The 22,290-nt window shown below is 45.2% G+C and overlaps 1 protein-coding gene across 2 annotated transcripts in view; it reads left to right on the plus strand.

Annotated features, from left to right (window-relative positions):
• The window catches only part of IPPK (inositol-pentakisphosphate 2-kinase), a 50,092-nt gene that overhangs the window by 12,310 nt on the left and 15,492 nt on the right, over positions 1-22,290 (plus strand). For both annotated transcript variants that reach the window (XM_067744936.1, XM_067744937.1), the window contains 8 exons: positions 1,063-1,129; positions 3,147-3,268; positions 4,666-4,755; positions 12,880-12,938; positions 13,374-13,446; positions 16,906-17,185; positions 19,117-19,267; positions 20,010-20,112. In XM_067744936.1, the coding sequence (XP_067601037.1) occupies positions 1,063-1,129; positions 3,147-3,268; positions 4,666-4,755; positions 12,880-12,938; positions 13,374-13,446; positions 16,906-17,185; positions 19,117-19,267; positions 20,010-20,112 (945 nt within the window). The remainder of the gene's footprint in view (positions 1-1,062; positions 1,130-3,146; positions 3,269-4,665; positions 4,756-12,879; positions 12,939-13,373; positions 13,447-16,905; positions 17,186-19,116; positions 19,268-20,009; positions 20,113-22,290) is intronic.

Genomic DNA, 22,290 nt, shown 5'->3' on the forward strand with positions numbered 1-22,290 from the left:
ACCATGTTCAGGCAAAATCAGCATTTGTAAATGATGCTGTTTTCTCTGACTGATGGCACGAGCTAGGTTAAAGTGGAGCCCTGGGGAGAGTGTTTCCCTCTTCTGTGTCCTGGGATGAGACATAACTAGCACAGTGGTGAGAGAGCAAGGCTCAGACAGAGTGACAGACACACCCCTTGTACCTGTGCTGCCTCCGGCCCTGCCTGGCTGGTTTGGGGACTGGTCTAGGCCTGTCTTCATGTGAGCTGGAGGCTAGGTGGGACAGGGCATGATGGAGAAGGTGTGGCATGTAAGTGGACAGGATCCCAGCATTCTCATTCTAGGCAGGTATCTTGCGTCACCTTGGAATTCCTTTAGAAGTCAGAATTCTGCCACCCTGGAAACATGGGGAAGATGATGAGCAATGTGGATTAAATAGAAACTCTTAGTTTGGGAGACTGCAAGAAATAGTAGAGAGTAGTTGCTCCTTTGTTTTTTGACCCAGAGCACCAAATATTGGCCATCCTGAGTCCTGTGGCTGATGGGTACCCAGGACATCTCACCCAGAGATTAATATTTGATCAGACCCTGTTCCTTGAGCTGCTTCTCAGATGGAAATGTGAGGAGCCTCAGGTTGTCTGAGGAGATAGCTGGTGAGGAACTTCTTGCAGGCAGAGAACTGCCTCAGGCCCCTGCTCTGCCGTCCACAGACGCTGAGAATGAGGATGAGGTCGCCGTGAGAACAGAGGAGCTGGGTGAAGAGCCCTCTGTGGAGACTGACTAGGTGACATGGGGCACACTTCTGGCCACCACCACTGTGGACACCAGCTGCTCTGAGGAGGGCCTGTTCCTCTTAGTGCACAGAAACTTTAGCCTGTCTGTTTAATCTGGACATGTCCTTAAAATAACAGAGCAGCTTTTATTCCTAAATCCCACATACTGAGTATTTTTTTTTAATGTGGTAACATATACATAACATAAAACTTACCATTTTAACCATTTTTAAGTGTGTGGTTCTGTGGCATTAAGTATGTTCACATTGTTGTGCATTCCACACTGAGTACTTCTTATTTGTTCCTACAGGAAGTTGTTCAGCTGCCTTTAGATTTTGTGAAACAGCTTTGTTTAAAGATACAGTGTGAAAGACCAGGTAAGGGTTTCTAACTTACGAATTTATAATATTCCATTTGAAATGTGTTTGACGTTATTACTCGTCTTAGGTAGATATAGATATAGTTTTTAACTTTATTATCGGGGGTAGAAATCCTAGGAGCTCATGAATACAATTCTGGGCATCAGATTTGCAGATCACTGCAGGGAATATATGACCAAGAACAAATTAATAAAAATAAAAATGCATTTGGGAGCCAAGAGGGAGCTGAAGGAGTTCAGGGAGACTTAGGGAAGGGAAGGTGGGCTCCAGGGGATGCCTGGAGGAGTCCAAAGGAAAACCGGGGTAGACCTGAGCCATGGAGGGTGGGCTAGGCCCTAGAGGGTGGCAGTTCTGCAAACCTTCTCCCAGAAGCTGGCACCACCCAGCCTGCTCATCCTCTTGAGGTAAGGTGAGAGACTTGAATTTTTTTACCTCCCCGCTTCACCTCATGTACTTCCCCACCATCACCATACATACCCCACCCCCCATCACCACACATGCTTTCCACCCATCACTACACATACCTTCCCCTAGTCACCTCCCAGACCTTTCCCAATCACCACAAATACGTTCCCCCATCATCTCCCAAACCTTCCCCCCATTACTTCCCATACCTTCCACTCATTACCGAACATACCCTCCCCCATTACCTCTCATATCTTCCCCCCATCACCACACATACTTTCCCCCGTCACCCCCCAAACCTTGCCCCCCTTTACCTCCCACACCTTTCCCACATCACCACACATACCCTCCCCCATCACCTTACATACCCTCCCCGCAGTCACCTCATGTACCGCCCCACGTCACCTCACGTATTTTCCCCTCAGTACCTCATGTACCTTCCCTACACTTGCTCGTGGCAATAATGACAGTAACCATGTCAAAGCTTTTCCTGTCACAGTCAGAGGCAAAGATGTAAAATCTGTGTTGTTGAGGAGTGAAATGTCTCCTCCTAAAGCACAGCCAGGCAGTCAGGGTGTGCAGTGAGTCAATATAAAATCCTTTTCATGTTTGATTAGGAAAATGAAAGAAAACAGGATGCTGTGCCCTGGAGCCCTCAGTTTGGGGAGCAGTGAGGAGCAGGGCTTCATGGATGGAGAGGACCAACGAAGGGGGAGGAGGCAGCAGCTTTGTTCAAAGCCTGGACTGTGTCTTGGCTCTGTTTTCCCCATCTAGACAAAGACAGACTGAGGCCTGCTGTGGTTCTGCCATCTAGTTACTAGTGCCACACAGCGTCATTCGTTTTATAATTGGCAGTTATACGACGTAACAGTAATAATGTTGTAATAATGACTCATAGTCAGCCTTGTTATGTGGAAGGAGGAAAGCTGACTTCTCCTGGGACCAAGAGGCCATATCTTATGTGACTGTCTACAATATAACTTCTAGCAGTCAGTGCTGAGGAAATATTGGTGTTTACATATTCTGAAGGAAGCTTTAAAAGGAAGGTAGTGGCTGTTGCCTCCTTCTTCTCTGAGCTCCTGGGTTAAGAGAGTCACAGAATTGGGGAGCAGTTCCCAAGATCACCCTCACTCATGAGAGCTGCATGTTTGGGGGGTCCCCAGGACCAATCTCAGGTCTGATAATTTGCTAGAAGGACCCACAGAACTGTTATCCTCATCGTTATGGCTTATTACAGCTAAGGGACACAGATTAAAACCAGCTGAGATAAGAAGGGTTAGGGTTTTTGCTGGGGCTTGGGCATATAGACACAGCTGACCACCTGTGTGGCTGCCCTCAGCCTCCAGCCCCTCTGGAGGTCAAGCTGGTACTACAGGGCCCAAACTCCTACCACAGATCGCAGCATTATACTCATGTGACTCTAGGTCCCCAGGTAAACTCCTCAGGCAAGACATCCCAAGGCTTAGAGGTGACCTCTCAAGAGTGGAGGCCAAGGCCAGCCCTCTCTTGGGCAAGGCTGATCCTTCCCCAACAGGAGTCCAAGTTGCCATGGAGTCATCTTGTCTCTCTTGCACTGATCCTCAGTTATTTTCCTTGCTCTGTTTTCCAGAATCTCGCTGTGACAAGGACCTGGACACTCTCAGTGGTTATGCTCTGTGCCTTCCCAATTTAGCCAGACTTCAGACCTACCATTTTGCAGAGCACCGGCCGATTCTGTGTGTAGAGATCAAGGTGAATTTCTGTCAAGGGGGAAATGGTGTGGGGGAAAAGGGAAAGGTGGGTCCAGACTGTAAATCCATGAGTCATCTGCCTGGAGTGCACTTTGCCCATGCTGGGCCCCATGACCTAGGCAGCCCCCCAACTCCCAGAGAGTAGGCTTACTTCTTGCTCCTTCTGTGCATGCCTCTTGCACCGTGCTATTCTGGTTCCTTACCCTGGCCAGACCTGAGGGGCATGGCTTCCCAGACCCCCAGGTTTAGGCTCGTTCTCAGGTGTCATAACAGGGAACTAGCCAGGGACAAGCCCTAGCCGATCGCCACCAGAAGGAAGCATGGGCTCCACTCTGCTTATTTTCCTTGGAGGGTACAGCTTGCCAGGGCCTCTCTTGACCTCCTTCCCAGCTGTGCCTGCTTGGCTGCTTGGTGACACTGCATGCCATGCTCCAAGGGCTCAGCTTGAGGACCACCCTTTAGACTGGGTGACACTCTGTTCCTTTGCTTCTCAGGAGAATGCTCAGGAGAGACCTCCAGGAGGCATAGAAGCCTTTGTGTCTCTCAAGGCCCTGGTTTGTCGTGGCAGGGATCCTCAGGAGGAGGCGACAAAAGATGTCGCTTGTCTAGTGCAGGGCAGTGATTTCTGGATAAGGGCCAGGCCGCTGCTTCAGCTCTGTGGCTCAGTGTCCAGAGTGGCCACCTGAGTCTCCCTCAAGAAGCCTGCCAGATATCTTGTTATTTGTTTCCTTCCTCCAAACCTCTGGTGGCGACTTGTGGGTCATGCTCTTGGCCCTGAGCATTCACATCCGTGGGTGTTCAGTGTGGACTGATGTTCTGCTTCTCCAAGCAGAGGATGAGTGTCTCAGGCGTCACAAATGATGGGCAGCGTGATCTTCAGTGCCCCGACGCTAGGCAGTGGTCTTTCATATTGTATGTGCCCAGAAATCATGGCTTTTAAAAGGCAACTAGAGTTTCAGATGTTCTGGGAGCCCAGCAGCCACCATATGGGCACCTTCTCCTTCACACATTCTTATCAGAGGGACCAAGCGTTCTTCTTCTTGGAGCTGGAGTGTGTGGCAGATCTGCACTCCTAGAGTCTTTCCAGTCTTGTTCCATGATGAAAACACAAAGCTACTGTTTGTTGTCAAGCTAGCAATTGAGGCATCACTGTTCTTCCCCAGTGAGAGTTCTGGCTTTGGATTCTGTAGTGGCAAAGAGATATTTATGTGATGCAGTGGGGGAGGCATCAATTCCCACCGGGGACTGAGGATAAAAGCAACTTTTGGGAATGTTTATATCTAACACTTGGTGATTCTCCTGGGAGCTGCACTTCATTATCCTGTAGTTATATGTCTACCTAAAGGTATGTGTTTTCTCCCTAAGCTTTTTTTTCTTCCTTACTTGTTTATTTTGCAGCCAAAATGTGGGTTTATTCCTTTCTCCAGTGATGTTACGCATGAGATGAAGCATAAGGTGTGTCGTTACTGCATGCACCAGCACCTCAAGGTGAGAAGAGTTGACCAGCTGGGTTCCCTCCCTGCACAGAGCCTTGTGATGAATGGCTGGACCACCTAGAGTTTTCAGAGGAGTAAAATAAAACATAGATATTATTTACTTTTTATTTCAAAAGTACTTCATGTTCATCTTTTCCTTCTTAATTGAGATATTTGCATATCCTAAGATTTACACTTTTAAAATATATAATCCAGTGGATTTTAGTTTATTCATAAGGTTGTGCAACCATCACCACTATCTAATTCCAAAACATTTCATCACCTCGAAAAGAAGTCCTGTGCCCATTAGCAGTCACCCCCTGTCCTGCCAACCCCTGGCAACCACCTATCTCTGTGGATTTGCCTATTCCGGACATTTCCTATAAATGGAATCACACAAATTATGGCTTTTTGTGACTCTCTTCTTTTACTTAGCATAATATTTTTGAGGTTCATACACATTGTAGCATTTATCAGCACTTCATTTCTTTTATGGCTGAATAATACTCCATTGTATGGAAACATTTTGTTTATCCATTCATCTATTGATGGAAATGTGGGTTTTTTCCTTTTGGCTATTGTGAATAATGTTGCTATAAATGTGCACGTACATGTACATGTTTGAGTCACTGTTTTCAGTTCTCTTGGGTATATTCCTAGCAGTGGCATTGCTGGTTCTTAGGGAAATTCTGTTTAACTTTTTGAGGAAATGGCAGATTGTTTTCTACAGCTATAGCACCATTCTATATTCCCACCAGCAATGTATGAGAGCTCCAGTTTCTCCACATCCTCGCTTGCACTTGTTATTGTCCCTGTTTGTGATTATAGTCATCCTAATGGATAGGAAGTAGTATCGCATGTGATTTTCATTTGCATTTCTCTAACAGTGATGTTGAGCATCTGTTCATGTGCTTATTGGCTATTTGTATATCTTCTTTGGAGAAATGTCTATTCAAATTCTTTACCTGTTTTTGAAATGAGTTGTTTGTTTTTTAGTTGTTTTAGGGGTTCTCTGTTTATTTTAGATGTTAATTTCTTTATCAGATATGTGATTTGCAAATATTTTCTCCCATTCTGTTGGTTGCCTTTTTACTCTGTTGATAGTGTCCTTTGTTGCACAAAAGTTTTAAATTTTGATAAAGTCTAATTTGTCTTTTTTTTCTTTCATTGCCTATGCCTTTGGTGTCATATCCAAGAAATGTTTACCTAAACCAAGGTCATGGTGCTTTTCCCATATGTTTTCTTCTAAGAGTTTTATAGTATTAGCTCTTATGTTTAGATCTTTGATCCATTTTGAGTTAGTTTATGTGTTTGATGTTAGGTAAGGGCCCAACTTCATGTGATATCCAGTTTTCCCAGGACCACTTGTGAAAAGACCATCATTTCTCCATTGAATGGTCTTGGCACCTTTATCTAAAATCTATTGGCCATATATGTGAGGGCTTATTTCTGGCCTTCTATTGGTCTGTATGTCTGTCCTTATGCCAGTACCACACTCTTGATTGCTGTAGTTTTGTAGTAAGTTTTGAAATCAGGAAGTGTTAGTCTTCTAGCTTTGTTCTTCTTTTTCAAGATTGATTGTTCATGATTGTTTTGGCTATTTGAGGCCCCTTAAAATTACATGTGAATTTGAGAATTGGATTTTTCATAACTGCCAAAAAAGACTTTGGAATTTTGACAGAAATTTCAGGAGTCTATAGGTCACTTTGGGTAGTACTGCCATGTTAACAATACTAAGTCTTATAATCCATGAACACAAGCTCTCTTTCCACTTACTTAGGTTTTCTTTAATTTCCTTTCAGCAATATTTTATAGTTTTCAGTGTACAAGTCTTTCACCACTTTGGTTAAATTTATTTCTAGGTATTTTATTATTTTGGAATATTGTAAATGTGGTTATAAGTAGGATTGCTTCCTTAATTTCCTTTTTGGTTTGTTTATTGCTAGGGTATAGAAACACAACTAATTTTTGTGTGTTGATCTGGTACCCTACAACTTTGCTGAATTCATTTATTAGCTCTGGTAGCATTCTTGTAGATTCTTTGGAATTTTCTATGTACAGGATCATGCCATCTGTGAATAGAGTTTTACTTCTTCTTTTCCAATTTAGATGTCTTTAAGCTTCACGATTTCCAAGACAGCAGCTGGGTTTTTTGATAAGGATTCCAACGTATTGCAGATTAGTATGGGGAGTATTGCCACCTTAACAGTATTAATACTCTGTGAACACAGGATGTTTTTCCATTTATTTAGGTCTTTAATTTCTTCCAGCGATGTGATAAAGTTTTCAGCCTATAAATCTATGTGTCTTTTGTTGAACTTATTCCTAAATTTTTTATTTTGGGGGATGCTATTGTAAATGGAATTTTTAGAAATTTCATTTTCAGATTGTTTATTGCATAGAAATACAACTGATTTTTTAATATATATATTTAATTGTGATGAAATACACATGACATAAAATTTACCATCTTACCCATTAAGTGTACAGTTCATTGACATTAAGTACATTTACATTGTTGTGCAACTGTCACCATCATCCATCTCCAGAACATTTTTCATCTTGTAAAACTGAAACTCTGCATCCATTAAACAACTCTACATTTCTTCCTTTCTCAAACCCCTGGCAACCACCATTGTAGTTTCTATCTCTATGAATTTGACTACTGTAGGGACCTCATATATGTGGAATCACACAGTATTTGTCCTTTTATGACTGGTTTATTTCACTTACCATAATGTCCTCAAGGTTCATCCATACTGTAGGTTGTGTGAGAATTTCCTTCCTTTCTAAGGCTGGATAATATCCCATTGAATGTATATACCATATTTTGTTTATCCATCCATCCATTGATGGGCACTTGGGCTGCTCCCATTTCTTGGCTATTGTGAATAACACTTCTGTGAACATGGGTGTACAAATATTTCTTTGAGACTCTGCTTTCAATTCTTTGGGGTATATACCCAGAAGTTGAACTGCTGGATCATATGGTAATTCTGTTTTTAATTATGAGTACAATATTGTATAGAAATAGTAAGAGTGAGCATCCTTATCTTGTTCCTGATATTAGGGGTAAACCTTTCAGAATTTCACTGTTGAATGTAATGTTCTCACTGTGAGTTTGTGAAAGATGTTCTTTTAGAGTTTTTTTGTTTTATTTTTATTAATCATGAAAGAATGTTAGATTTTGTCAAATGCTTGTCGTGCATCTGTTGAGATGATCATGAGTTGTTTTCCTCTTTCTATTAATATGGTGTATTACATTGATTGATTTTCATATGTTGAACCACACATGTATTTGATTGATAAATCCCATTTGATGATAGGTGTGTAATCTCTTTAATATGCTGCTAATGTGGTTTGTTAGTTTTTGTTGAGGATTTTTTCTTGAGGGATATTTGTCTGTAGTTTTCTTTTCTAGTGGTGCTTTTGTCTAGTTTTGGTACCAGGGTAATAACTGGCTTCATAGAATGAGTTAGGAAGTGTTTTCCATCTTTTACTCTTCAGTTTTTTGGAAGAGTTTGAGTAATGGTGTTGATTCTTCTTTAAACATTTGGTAGCATTCAGTAGCAAAGATGGACCAGATGGTCCTGGGGTTTTCTTTGTTGAAAGATTTTTTTTAAGTCTTTATTGAATTTGTTAGAATATTGCTTCTGTTTTTTATGTTTTGTTTTTTTGGCCCCAAGGCATGTGGGAATCTTAGCTCCCCGATCAGTGTTTGAACCCGCACCCCCTGCACTGGAAGGTGAAGTCTTAACCATTGGACTGCCAGGGAAGTCCCTGTTGAAAGATTTTTGATTACTGATTCAGACTTTTGTTATGTCTGTTTAGATTCTCTATTTCTTCTTGAGTCAGTTTTGGTAGCTGTATGTTTCTAAGAATTTGTTCATTTCATCTAATTTGTTGGCATATAATTGTTCATAGCATTCCTCTAAAATTCTTTTTATTTCTGCAAGGTTGGTAGTAATGTCTTTTCTTTCATTCTTGGTTTTAGTCATTTGAGTCCTGTCTTTTTTTTTTCTTGATCTAGCCAAAGGATTGCCATATTTGTTGATCTTTTCAAAGAAACAACTTTTGGTTTTGTTTCTTTTCTCAAATTTTCCCTTTCTATACTCTGCTTCATCTATCTCTGCTCTAATCTACTACTTCTTTCTCTCTGTTTGCATTGGATTTAGTTTGGTCTCTAGTTTTTTAGGGTAGAAAATTAGGTTATTGATTTGAGATCTTTCTTCCTGTTAATATAGGTGTTTACAAGTATAAATTTCTCTCTAAACATTGCTTTTTCTGCCTCCTATAAATTTTGTTATGTTGTATTTTCATTTATCTCAATTTATTTTCTGACTGCTGTTTTGATTTCTTATTTGACTCATTGATGATTAGGAATGTGTTTAGTTTTCATGTATTTGTGAGTTTCTCAAATTTCCTTTTATTATTTGTTTCTAGTTTCATTCCACTGAGTTTGCAGAGTTGTATCTTTTTAAATTTATTGAGACTTGTTTTGTGGTTTAACATATGGTTTCTCCTTGAGAATGTTTCATGTTTACTTGATTAGAATATACTCTGCTGTTGTTGAGTGGAGTGTTCTATAGATATTTGTTAAGTCTAGTTGGTTTATAATGTTGTACAAGTCTTCTACTTCCTTGTTGATATTCTGTCTAGTTGTTCTACCTATTGATTTAACATCTTAACCTAAACAATCTAACTCAATAACAATTCAACTTCAGCAGTATACGTAAACTCTGCTCCTATATAGCTTTGTTGCCTTCCCGCTCTGTTGTGCTGTTATTGTCATACAAATTACATCGTTATGCATTGTATGCTTGTCAATACAGATTTGTAATAATTGCCTTATGCAGTTATAATAATTGCCTTATGCCATGCAGGGGACATTCTGTCTTTTGAACCAGGTAGAAGAAAAAAGTTACAAACAAAATATATTTATATTATCCTTTATACTTACCTATGTAGTTCCTTTACCCAGTGCCATTTATTTTTTCATGTGGATCTGAGTTACTGTCTAGTTCCCTTTTAGTTCAGCCTGAAGATTTCCCTTTAGTATTTCTTGTAGGGCAGGTTTTCTAGCAACACATTTTTTAAGTTATTGTTTATCTGGCAATGTCTTAATTATTGCTTCATTTGAAAGGATAATTTTATAGGCAAGACTTCTTGGTTGATAGTCTTTTCTTTCAGCACTGTGTATGCCATCCCAGTGCCTCTGGCCTCCATGGTTTTCAGTGAGAAATCAACTGTTAATCTTACGGAGGATCCTTTGTACATCATGAGTCACTTCTCTCTGCCTGCTTTCAAGATTCTCTCTCTCTTTGTCTTTGGACAGTTTTATTATGATGTGTCTAGGTGTGGAACTCTTGGACTTTATCCTAAAATCCACTGATTGTTTCTTCTGCCTACTCAGATCTGCTGTTGAGCCCTTGTGACTTTTTCATTTTAGTTATTGTATTTTTCAATGACAGAATTTCTATTTGGTTCCTTTTTATAATTTCTAGCCTTATTAATATCCCCTGTTTGTTAATACATTGTTTTCCTTGTCTCCTTCAGTTCTTTGTCCTTGGTTTCCTTTAGCTTAAAGCTTATTTAAAATAGTTGAGTTAAAGTCTTTGTCAAGTAAGTCCAATGTATGAATTTCTCAGGGACAGCCTATTGATTGTTTTTTTCCTGGGTGTGGACCATACGTTTTTGTTTCTTTGCATGTCTTGTAATGATTTGTTGAAAACAGGCATTTTAAGTAATATAACGTGACCACTCTGGAAATCAGTTTCTACAACCTTTCTAGGATTTGTTGTTGCTGCTTGTTGTAATTGTTATTGTTTTGTGATTTTTCTTTGCCAAGTTTGAGAAGTCTGTGCTTTGTTGTTTGTGGCCTCTGATGCTCCATTAGCTTAGGTGAGCAGCTAATGGTTTAACAGAGATTTCTTAAATGCCTGATACCATTAAGTCTCCCAGGCATTACTGAGGGGCTCTGTGTGTGTACTGGGGCCTGCCATCAACACTTAGCAGGGCGGTTGCAGCTCTGCCTTAGCCTTCACTTCTGCAGAGCCTCAGATCACCAGAAGGTGGTGGCCTTTTCAGGTCTTTCTGGAGCTTGTGCATGGCCTCCTAGATGCCCAGGATATACTGGAGCTTTTCAAAGCCCTGTGTACATGTCCTTCCTCTGCTTTTTCTTTTTAGTTTTAGGTTAGCCTATTGTTTGCTACAACTGTTAACCAGTATCTCAGGAAGTCATGAAGTAAAACAGTTGCCTCTGAATATTTTTCACAAATGTCCCTGGGGGAAAATGCCCCCCCCCCTTTTTTTTTTTTTGCGGTATGCGGGCCTCTCACTGTTGTGGCCTCTCCCATTGTGGAGCACAGGCTCCGGACACGCAGGCTCAGCGGCCTTGGCTCACGGGCCCAGCCGCTCCGCGGCATGTGGGATCTTCCCAGACCGGGGCACGAACCCGTGTCCCCTGCATCGGCAGGCGGACTCTCAACCACTGCGCCACCAGGGAAGCCCGAAAATGCCCCTTTTGTAGTTGGTTAGCTCTGAGTCAAGTAAGTGAAGACAGGAAACCAAGAGACAGGTCAAATAATGACCACTCTCTGGAAATGAGGCTTTGGAGAAGCTCCTACACCATTTAGCCTTCTCCAGTGGCTGCCACACTTCTGTTTTCACTGTGATTGGGGATGTTGGTTTTTAGGGTTCCCTTGGTGCTAGACAGAAGGGGTAAGAAAAAGGCATTAAAAGTGCCACATAGCTCACTGTTCTTATTTAGATATGGCCATTTTTCTTGTATAATACTTTCCAGATTGTTGTAAGCCTTAGGTTAATTTTCTGGTTTCTGAAAATTTTGATCCTGACTGTTTTTGCCAGTTTTCCCCTTGCCCTTATGGGGGAGAGAATTTCTAGAGGTCTTTAGTCCATCTTTTCTTTGTGGGGTTATAACTTTCTAGGCTCTTAGGAAAAAGAAGGTATGTGAGCCATTCCCTTTAGGAGATGGTTTTCATTGTTACGATTCATTTTCAACATATATGATGGATTTTTAAGAACTGTTTTTTTTTTTTTGCTATGAAATAATACCTGCTTGTTTAATTGATAAAATATGTAATTTTATGAATTAGGTCTCCTGCCTTCCCAGAGGTAACTCACGTTGTCAGTTTGCATGTCCTTCCAGACTTCTTTCTGTGCCAACAAAAATATACGTGTTATTCAAGTGGAAGTGAGGTGATGCCTTTCCATACACATATTCTCATGTGTGCTCACACGTGCATGTGTGCACACATACACTTTTATAAAGCAAATATGGAGTCTTGCCATAAGTTATTGTTCTGCTAATTGCTTTTTTCACTTAAATAATCCTTGGAGATTGATTGTTGTGTATCCTTCAGGGCTTTTTCAATGCATATTTAGATACATGGCATGTATAGATGCACATATCCTTTTTTTTTTTAAGCAAAAGTGATTTCATATGCATTGTTCTGCCAATTGCTTTTCCCTTGAATAAATATTGGTGATTTTGAGCTCTGCCTCTTTCTGTTAGTGGCTGCATATTATTTATTCATTCCTTCATTCAACATGTGACTTGCTGTGTCCTGGCCCATACGAGCAGATGTCCTTTGATTTATTTAGTTGTTTCTAGGTCTTGCTGTCACAGTTAGGTCGCAGTGAATCCTTGACCCAGCGATTCCTCATACATTTGCCAAATCAGGGGGCACGCACATTTAAAATTTTGATGGAAACCAGCAAGTTGTCTTTCAAAAGGTTGTACCAATTTATCTCCTCGCTGACAACATGAACTTGCTAGTTGGGTGCACCCTCCCCTTTCTGGATATTATAATTGTAAAGATTTGTTCATCTGATTACCAAAATTCAGCCATGTCATCTTATAAAGGTGCTTGCTGCCGCTTCTCTGCTCATGTGGAGGGGCTGGCAGCTACATGAGGCTCTCAGAGGAGGGCCGAAATTTCCTGGGGTCACAGTCAAGCCCCCTGCCCCAGCTAGTGATGTGCACTTGGAGGTGGTGTCATCTGCTGGGCCCTTCAGCTGCCTTGGTCATCTCACAGTCACTTGGGCTGTTTTGTGTGTTAGAGTTGGAGTGCTCCCCCAGTCCACTCATTGATACCATGTGGTGGTTTCTTAACAGGTAGCAACTGGGAAGTGGAAGCAGATAAGTAAATATTGTCCCCTTGATCTCTACTCAGGGTAAGTGAATGCTTCTCCTTTGTCCCTAGTGCTGACTTTCTTGGTGGGGGGTGGGAGTGGGCCGCATTCTGTGAGGTGGGGGCTACTTGACTACAGATAGCCAGGGCCCTGAGCAGGGCCCAGGGTTCTTGCCTAGGGTCAGTGTTGCCTCCATAGGTTCCTGCAGATTACCTGTGGGAGCCAGTGGCTGGGAAGGTATTGCCAGAGGAAGGGGCAGAGAGCAGGGTGGGGATTAGGGGCAGGGATGGGGGTACCTCTGTGAGTAGGGCTGGGGAGAATGCAGCTCCTTAATCTGCAAAGCTCAGAGACCTCGAGTGGCAGCTCTTGGGCATGTCCCCTGAGCCACGGGCAGGTGAATGCAAAGTCTGCTTCTGTCAATAATACTTTCTCTGCAAAGTCTGCTTTAATTCTGTCAATAATACTTTCTCTTTTTAGAAATAAACAGAGAATGTACTTTGCTTTGAAAAGCTTGTTACAGGAGGCACAGAACAACTTAAAGATCTTTAAGGTAAGAGCTGCTTCTGTCTTATGGCACTTTTAGGGTGGGGCCTGTTGGTGTCCGAACTGAGCTGGATGAACCCATGGTGCTTTGGTCCTTTACAGGGCCCTGTGACCTTGCAGACGAGGGCATCTGGGCTGGGGCTGGCTTAGCATGATACTTTGGGTCCTTTTTCCAAGCCTCATTTCATGGGCATGTCATCCTGGGACTCCTGGGATGTGTGCTGGTGACTCCTTGACCACTGGGTGGCCTCGGGCTCCTTTGACACATAGACCCTGACTCTGGTTCTTGGAGAAAGATGGCCCTGACTGCGTCCCAGGAGCCTGTGTGGTTGAGATGGGAACAGGAGCTGGTGCAGGGCATCTTAGAGGGTGGCCACACCTGTGCCTTTCCTCCCGAGTAACTTAGGGAGCTTATAATTTGGGGATCTCCTTGTCAACTAGTGAGTTCTCAGAGTCCTGCATCCTGATCGTGGGAACGGTTCTGCATGCAGAATATTCACCATCTGGCACTGGCACCTTCTGCTTCCTTATTGCCACCTGCTGCCGGCACCCTGACCAGACTTGCTGAGGCCCTGTGGTCCCCTGGCCTGCTGCTAGCGGGAGGAGGAGGAGAGGCTGAGGGACAGGAGTGTGGAGAGAGGGGGTGCGGGGAGAGGGGAGGAGGGGCCCAGATCTGAAGGAGGGCTTGGTGTGGCCTGTGTTGGAAATGTGTCCCCTGGGATCCCCCTGGCCACCTCCTTTTCTGCTTACCACTGACTGCCCCCAGTCCTGGTTATCTTCTTATTAAGTATGACATATAAGCGAGAGTTTGTGACAGGCTCCAGGTTCACAGGCTCTGGATCTGTGTGGAGTAGCAGGGCTGTTGGGTGTGGACAGCCTTGTGCCCTCTGTGTCCTGCTCCGTGTGGATAGTGCTGTTCTGCATACTGGATGCCCCTCAGAAGTGGGCTCAGAGGAGTTGGGAGGGAAGCCTATTCTTGCCTTGCTTCCCCCCATGGTTCAAAAATCTGGTCAGAATGAATCAACTTTACCTTGTCTGCCTCCACCTTCCCAGATCTAGAAAAAGAGGACATTTTAAAATCAGTTTTTATTTCTAAATCTTATAAAGACTTCAGGAATTGTATATTTAAATCCTAAAGATAAGTTCCCTTTCATCTGGGGATTTATTTGGAACCTATAATGAGGCTGGCATTTTGTCCTAAATGGACCCTTTTCTGACTGCCCCCGCCTAGGCTGGCCCACACTTAAGCTGAGTGGTGAGTCTGGCTTGGCCCCTGGATGAGCTGACCTGTCCTGGGGCCTGGGACCTGGGACTGAGAACCCTGGCTATCTGCTACTTCTGTTGAACTCAGCTGGGGGAAGAAAATCCAGAGGTTGAGATAATAGTTTCAAAAGAGATGGATTAAAAGAAGTGACACGGAATGGCTTTTTAAAATAATCCCCGGAGCAAGTCAGTACATTATTGCAAGTGCCAGCATCCCTCAGGAGCAAGCTCTCTTGGTTCTGAAGCTCACGCCTTCCCTTGTTGTGAAATTCCACGTGGGCCACGGTCGGTGCTGCCACCGTGCTTTCTGTTGTTGGAGCCTTCTCCTTGTCTGTCTGAATGTTGTTCACAGACTCCAAGTCTGTGGCTCTGTCCACTAATACTGGACACTTGTGAGATGTGGGAGACATGCGGGGTTGTCACAGAGCCCAAGACGATAGCTCTCTGCCAAATGTCACATGAGGTGCTTGAGCAACCATATTTGTATGTGTAAAATGCCCATCTACCTGGATTCCACACACTGGGGAGAAGAGACCTTCTGTTGTCCAGGGGTCACTCAACTGCTTATGGGCCTGGAGGAGAGAGTTTCACGGTAGGCTAAGGCTGCCCTTACACTGGACCGCAAACCAAACTCTGGCCCTACCTCCTGGTTGCAACCCATGTTGACTGGTTTTGGCTTGGTACTCCATCTTGGCCTGCTTTCCTCCTGGGAGCTCCTGCTTTTCCTTTGCCTGGCGCACCCTCCTCCCTCTGTAAGGCCATCTCAAGGGTCAGCATGTCTTGTTGGTTTCCCCTGGTCCTTTGGCCAGCAGTGGCCACAGTGGTGTTCCCATCTCCCTGGACATCCACATCTGTGAACTCTGATGGTGCTAACTGGGGGCTCCCAGGGGAGGCATCATGCTGCTGAATCCCGGGAACTTGCTGAGGGAGGAATGTCCAGTCCACACTTCTAACTGGGTTGAATTGACCCCCCATCTGCCACCTGGGGGCAGAGCAGGGATCGTCCTCATCGTATTATCTACTACTGCATAACAGCCACTTATCATCTCAGTTTTTGTGGCCAGGAATTAAGGAGCAGCATAGCTGGTTCTGGCTCAGGGTCCCTCTTGAGGCTGCATCCCATATGAAGGCTCAGCTGGGGCCAGGGCTCTGCTCCTAGGATGGCGCCGCCACAGCCATTGGCAGAAGGCCTTAGTTCCTGGCCATGTGGGACTCCACGGGGCTGCTCAGTGCGGCTGCTGTGATCTGAGAAGAGAGTCATCAGGACAGAAGCCACAGCATCTTTTATAACTTAATCTTGCTGGGGGTATGCTATTGCTCTGCTCGTATTCTCAGTCACACAGACCAAACCTCCACAGTGCAGAGAGGACTACAGAGTATGAGTGTCAAGGGATGGGGGCCATTGGGGACCTACCTGGAGGCTGCTGACCACGCTGTCTCACAGACAGGGAAACTAGGGGCAAGGGATTCATCACTCCCCTGGGATTGGCTGATGCTCAGGGTGTGGGGACCAGGATTTCCTTAGGGGTTTTCCTCCTAGATACCGCAGACCCCTGTAAAAGTCACAGGGTTGTACCCACTGAGCATCCTTTCATGTAGCCCTGGGAACATTGGTGCCATAAGGAATTTCTTTGCTGGACTTGGTTTTAGAAGGCAGGATGGCCTCAAAGATGAAGATTTCTACACTAGTGATGCTGTTGGCCTTACCCACCCTGGCTGGAGCCTGGCTTAGTCTTTCGCAGAGGACAGAAGCCCTCTGGGATGCTGGCGGCCGATGTCCACACTGGCCGAGAAGTTTGCTCAGGGTCAGATGACACCGTGTGTCCCTCAGTAGCACAGTAGTGTCACTTGGCCTCTTGCGTAACAGGCTAGGGCCTTTGGGAGTTTGTGCTTTGGGCCGAGTTTGCTTGAGCTTGCTAACATCCCAGGTGTTCTGGTCTGAAGGTTTGTATCTCAGACCCAGGGCTCTGATCTTTGGTTCTTGAGAACTTTTCTCCTTTTTCATGTTCCAGTGGGATTTTTCTCTTGGTCAGTGACATGGTACATGAGGGTGGGTTTCCCCAGAGGGCTGCAGTATGCCGAGACCCCAAATGGGGGCATGTAAAATGTCCGGTCCTTTGGCCTGTCTAGTGGATGGGGACGGAGGTGTCTTCCTACTGGCCTGTTGGAGTTGACGTTTCCCTGTTTCTTTCCCTTCCTGAAGAATGGTGAGCTGATTTATGGTTGTAAAGATGCCCGCAGCCCTGTGGCTGACTGGAGTGAACTTGCACACCACCTGAAGCCATTCTTCTTCCCATCCAATGGCCTGGCCAGTGGGCCCCACTGCACAAGGGCCGTGATCCGGGAGCTGGTGCGTGTCATCACACGGGTGCTACTGAGTGGCTCGGACAAGGGCCGGGCGGGCGCCCTCAGGTCGGGGCCTGGGCTGCGGGGCCCACCCGTCTGTGAAGCCAGCCCTTTCAGCAGGAGCCTGCGCTGCCAAGGTAGGCCTGGTGGGTGGGCTGGGTGCAGGGGGAGCAGAGCCTGTGGCATGGCCTGCGAAGGTCCTGCCTGGCCTCACGGAGCTTCTGTGGGAGCAGCCTCAGTCTTGTCAGGGCTCCCCAAAGCTGGGCCTCCCTGTCTCTCAGCCCCAGGTGGGGTTACTGCCTTTCTCATCTCCTATCTGGGTTTATAAGTTGCAGCATACATTTGGGCTATAGGGTTTTCCCTAGATATCGTCCCACACATCTGTGCATCCTCTGTGGTTTGCTGAGTGTTTTCTCTACATTGTCCTGTTCCATCTCATTCCAACCCAGGGGATAGGTTTTCCTTGGCCTTTTTCTTAGATGGGAAGAATTGAGGCCCAGAATGTTGCAGTCCCACAGTGCAAGGCCCTTTAGGGCAGGTGGGTGGCCTCAGTGGGTGGCAGTTTGCAGACAAGTTGTGAACACAGACGTGAGGGACCTGTGGCTCTGGGTGCCTCCTTCTCAAGGCCCCATTCCTCACAGACTTGCTGTGGGCTGACTTTGACTCAGTGGGCATCCAGACTTCAGGGCGATCCGTGACTGATTTGGGTTTTTGCCATGAATGTTCATGGCCTCCTCGTTTGCCACCTTTGTCGCCTGCTGGTGGCTCCACAACACACTCAAGTATGTGGCATGCGGAGCCATAGCCAGAAGCTTATGTTGAGGGGCCAACCAGGAAGATTCAGATTATTCAGTTTTTGTGCTGATGATCCCTGTGGGTTCTCAGAGCCTCTGAGGATGGCCGTAGGGATGTGACATAGGAAGATGGTAGCCCTGTTCCTGCGTGGATTTTAGGTGCTACTGTTTTGCCATACAGCTTCCTAAGCACAAATCACCCTTCTTCTGTCCCCCATTTCGCATTTTTCTTAGTACAAATGAATTTTGTGGGTATTTTTCTTGTTGCAAAAGTGATACCTAGTCATTTCAGACAATTTTGGTAAACTTATGCCCATATTTGGGTACTTAACTGCTAAGTAGATGGAACGTGTTTGGAAGGACACACAGATGGACACTGGTCTGAGGCATTGTTGACACCTGTGGACTTTTCTTCCAGACCTTCCCTGCGTATGTACACAGACATAAACCTGACCCATGGGATGTGCAATGTGTTCTACATACTATTTTGTAACCTGATATTTTTGCCTGATTAGTATAAATCTGTATCTGTATCAGCCGTTGTATTTTTTGCAATTTTATTGACCATGAGGTAGATATTCCACTGTATGAATAGCCTATAATTTTAACAAATCCCTTCTAGTTGGGCCTATGCACTTTCACTCTGTCTTACATGACTGAGCATGTTTTGCCAGAGGTAGGGGAGGTCAGAGGTCAGTGTCAGAACTGCACATGGCCACAGCTGCTCCCTGTGACTTGGACCCATACTCATATATTTGTTTGTTCATAGGACATGGCTGTTTCTTTGAAGGGTGGGATAAATGGGCTGGGACTCTGTCTCCCCAGCCCTCGAGGTCCCCGGTGCATGGCAGGGGCCCGAGAATGCTCGAGTGTGGAATGGACCTTGTTTCCGCACCATCCCTGCCATGACAGCTCCCTGCTCAGTGTGGTCACTCGTCTCTCAGTACGGGCTGTGGCTCTGGGCTCCACAGATGCAGTCTTGCAGTTTTGGAGATGTCAACATGGTCGTTTTAAATTTTGTGTCTTGTCTTATTTAGACTGAGGGTCATCTCTCTAAATTCAGATCTGGGCTGGTGTGATGGAGGTTGAAGGATGTTGAGAGGAAGGAGAGGCACAGAGTGAGGTGTGGGTCACCTCCCTTTCTTTTGTGCCTGGTCCTGAATGTCTGCTTGTCCCAGCCCCAGCAGCTCCGTGAGGCAGGGTGCGGCCTGTGCCCGCCACCTTCTTTAGTCCTTGACAGTAAACCTCTCATTTTCCCCTGATGTTCTTGGTAGGAAAAAACACCCCGGAGCGCTCAGGGTTACCGAAGGGCTGTCTTCTGTACAAAACCCTCCAGGTGCAGATGTTGGACCTGCTGGACATCGAAGGCCTCTACCCTCTGTACCGGCGGGTTGAGCGGTACCTGGAGGAGTTTCCTGAGGAGAGGTGAGGCCCAGGTCCAGGGCTCCCCTGCCCTTTCTGGGCCCACATGGAGCCCCAGCAGCCCTGAGGGAAAGATGGGGATGAGGGGAGCAGGTCAGCCCAGTGGGAGGACAGCATTGGCCTCCCAGGAGGATGACTCACCCCAGCTACCTCCCCTCCCTGCCCCCAGATGCCAGGCTCGGCCCAGAGATTCAGTGCCATGTGAAGGAGGACCAGGGTCCTGCCAGATCAGTGGTCATTTGCCCATTTCTAGAAAGGAAAAGCACATCTTGTGAACCTGACAACCCTGCATTAGGCAGCTCCATGTCCTGAGTTGGGCTGAGCCTGCAGGGGGCAGTGCTGCTCCGCAGCCAGTGAGCCGTGCTCACCCAGCCGCCGCTGGGCTTTGGCCTTCAGGCACTGCCTTGTCCATCTCCTGGCCATCTTGATGGGGGTTGCTAGGGTCCACACCTGTGGCATGTGGTGGAGGCTGGGGCCATTGCCCAGGCCTGGCTTCGCTTCCTCCCTAGCACCCCTTCACTAGCATCTCTTACCTGGACACCATTTGTCATAAACAAGAGATGTTCAGCCTTGGCTCTCCTGGTTCTGGTCTTGCAAGACGCTTCATAACGAAGTTTAGCATCAGGAAGAGATGAATCCATTAATGTTCTTTAAAACCAGATGTATGATTCTTAAACTGCTAACAGTTTAACAAACGATTTCCAGGCAGCTTTGTTATCCTGTTTTTTTGTGCTTTGTCCTTCAGAAAAACATTGCAAATAGATGGGCCTTATGATGAAGCATTTTACCAGAGGCTGCTTGATCTTTCCACTGAGGATGATGGCACAGTGGCTTTTGCACTGACAAAGGTGGGTAGATCCTTCCAGAAACACACTGCATGCTTCTTAGGCTCTTAACACTAACTCGGGGTTTTCCTAAGAAGTGTTTCCCAGTACCTACCCCTGATGGTTAAAGCAGAAAAATTGGGGATTAAAAAAACGTGGCTAAAGTTTCCTCCAGATGGACTGGGCCGGGTGGTAATAACGTTACTTAGTTTCTAGGAAGGATTTCCCTGTGTTCACTTGGCTCCAGGCCACCCAGGGCTCAGCCCTCTCTCCACCCTCCCTGTACTGGGGTCCAGGACCTGAGGCCACTGCTCTGTGCTTCCTTCTTAGCAGCCTTAGAACAGGCTAGCGCCAACCATTCCTCTCCTTACAGCCCTCAGTGGGACTCTAGGCCTGGACCCCACCTGTGGTTGTGTGTGGCTGGCTTCCTTCCTCCCCATACCTCAGGCCAAGGGTCACCCTGGGAGAATCTCTTAGGAAAGAGGCCTCATCCCATTCTTTCCGGTTCTGTAAAATCGGAATTCAGGGGCTCCATGAACTTGGATAGGAAAAAAATTACATCTTTGTTTTCACTAACCACTGATTGAAATTAGTGTTTCCTTCCATTATGAATGTGGCAACAACCACTGTGTGGTCAGCAGGACCCCCAACTTTGCCATTTAGAGAAATCAGACGTTTTAATTTCACACTGTAGTTGCTACAGATATCTCATGATATCTTTATATTCTTCACTCCTGAGATTTTGTTATGTAATACTACATAATATATTTGTTTTAAAAAATAGTTCGGTATTTGACATGGTCAAGCCTCTGTTTTTTATTTTCTGCATTTAAAAATGTTATTCTGAGAGGGATCCATAGGCTTCATTGGGCTGTCAAAGGTTTTGCTAAAATGGTTAAGGAACACTGTTCTAGTGGGAGCAAAGTGACAAAAAGGTAGGAACAAAACAGAATGACCTTCTCTACATCCTCTGGGCAGCTGCCCTGGAGCCCTTAGTTTAACTGTCCTGGTCCTGACGATGTGTCTGTGGTTCTCACTTTTAAGAGTCCTCACTCTTGTCCTTGGGTGGGTGCTCCCTCCCTCCCAGGTTGGGTGCTCCCTCTTCTGCAGCTGTTGGGCTTTTGAGGAGGTCCCTTCCAAAGCCAAGGGCCCTGAGGGAATTAGCTGAGGTGCTTGGGCATAGAGCTGTCCTCAAGGTGGGGAGAGACCCAAAAGGGGGCCTCTATCGGAATAGAGTGACGGACTGCCCTGCATTGTCTGCAACTTGGGTACATTGATTTAGTAATAAGTATCAGTATTCCATTTTTCAAGAGAAGAAGCATAGGACTTTACTTCCTTTTTTACACATTTCTATATTTTTCAAAATTGTAATAAATAAGCATGGATTACTTTTTAATTTTATTGCAATTTTTAAACCTCATATGTAAACATAATCTTGTAAGAGATTCAAGCAATCATTACACAACTATCAGAATGACTAAAATAGTAACATTGAAATAACACTGAATGCTGGTGCAGAGAAACTAGATTTGCAGAGCTAAACATGCATGTGCCCTATAACCCAGCACCTGCACTCCTGGGTATTTGTCACAGAGAAGGGAAGACTCAGGCTCACCCAAAACCCTGTACAGGAGTGTTCATAGCAGCTTTATTTGCGATAGCTAGAAGCTGGGCACAACTCAAGTGTCTGTCAACAGGTGGCCTACAACAGCTTACGTAAACTGGAACCGTTGAGCAGTAAAAAGGAACGAAATCTCAATACACACAACAACCTGGGTGAATCTTCAGAGAAATGTGCTGAGTGACAAAAGCCAGTCCCAAAAGATCACACACTATGATTCTGTTTAAATGACATTCTTGAAATGACAAAGATGAATGGTTGCTGTGGGATGGGGAGGAGGTGGAAGGAAGGGGGTGTGGTTATAAAAGGTCGACACAGAGGGATCTTCTGGTGATGGAACTGCTCTGTATTTTAACTGTGGTGGTAGATGCATCAACCTACATGTGTGATAAAATACACATACACAACACACAGGACTACATGTAAAACTTGGGAGATTGGAATAAGATCATGGAGTGTATCAATGTCACTATCCTGGCTGTGATATTATACTATATAGTTTTGCAAGATGTCACCATTGGGGGAGACTGGGTAAAGGGCACTCAGGATCACCTGCATGTGAACCTACAATTATCTCAAAA

Source organism: Pseudorca crassidens, chromosome 7 (genome assembly GCF_039906515.1).
Source record: "Pseudorca crassidens isolate mPseCra1 chromosome 7, mPseCra1.hap1, whole genome shotgun sequence".
NCBI lineage: Eukaryota > Metazoa > Chordata > Mammalia > Artiodactyla > Delphinidae > Pseudorca > Pseudorca crassidens.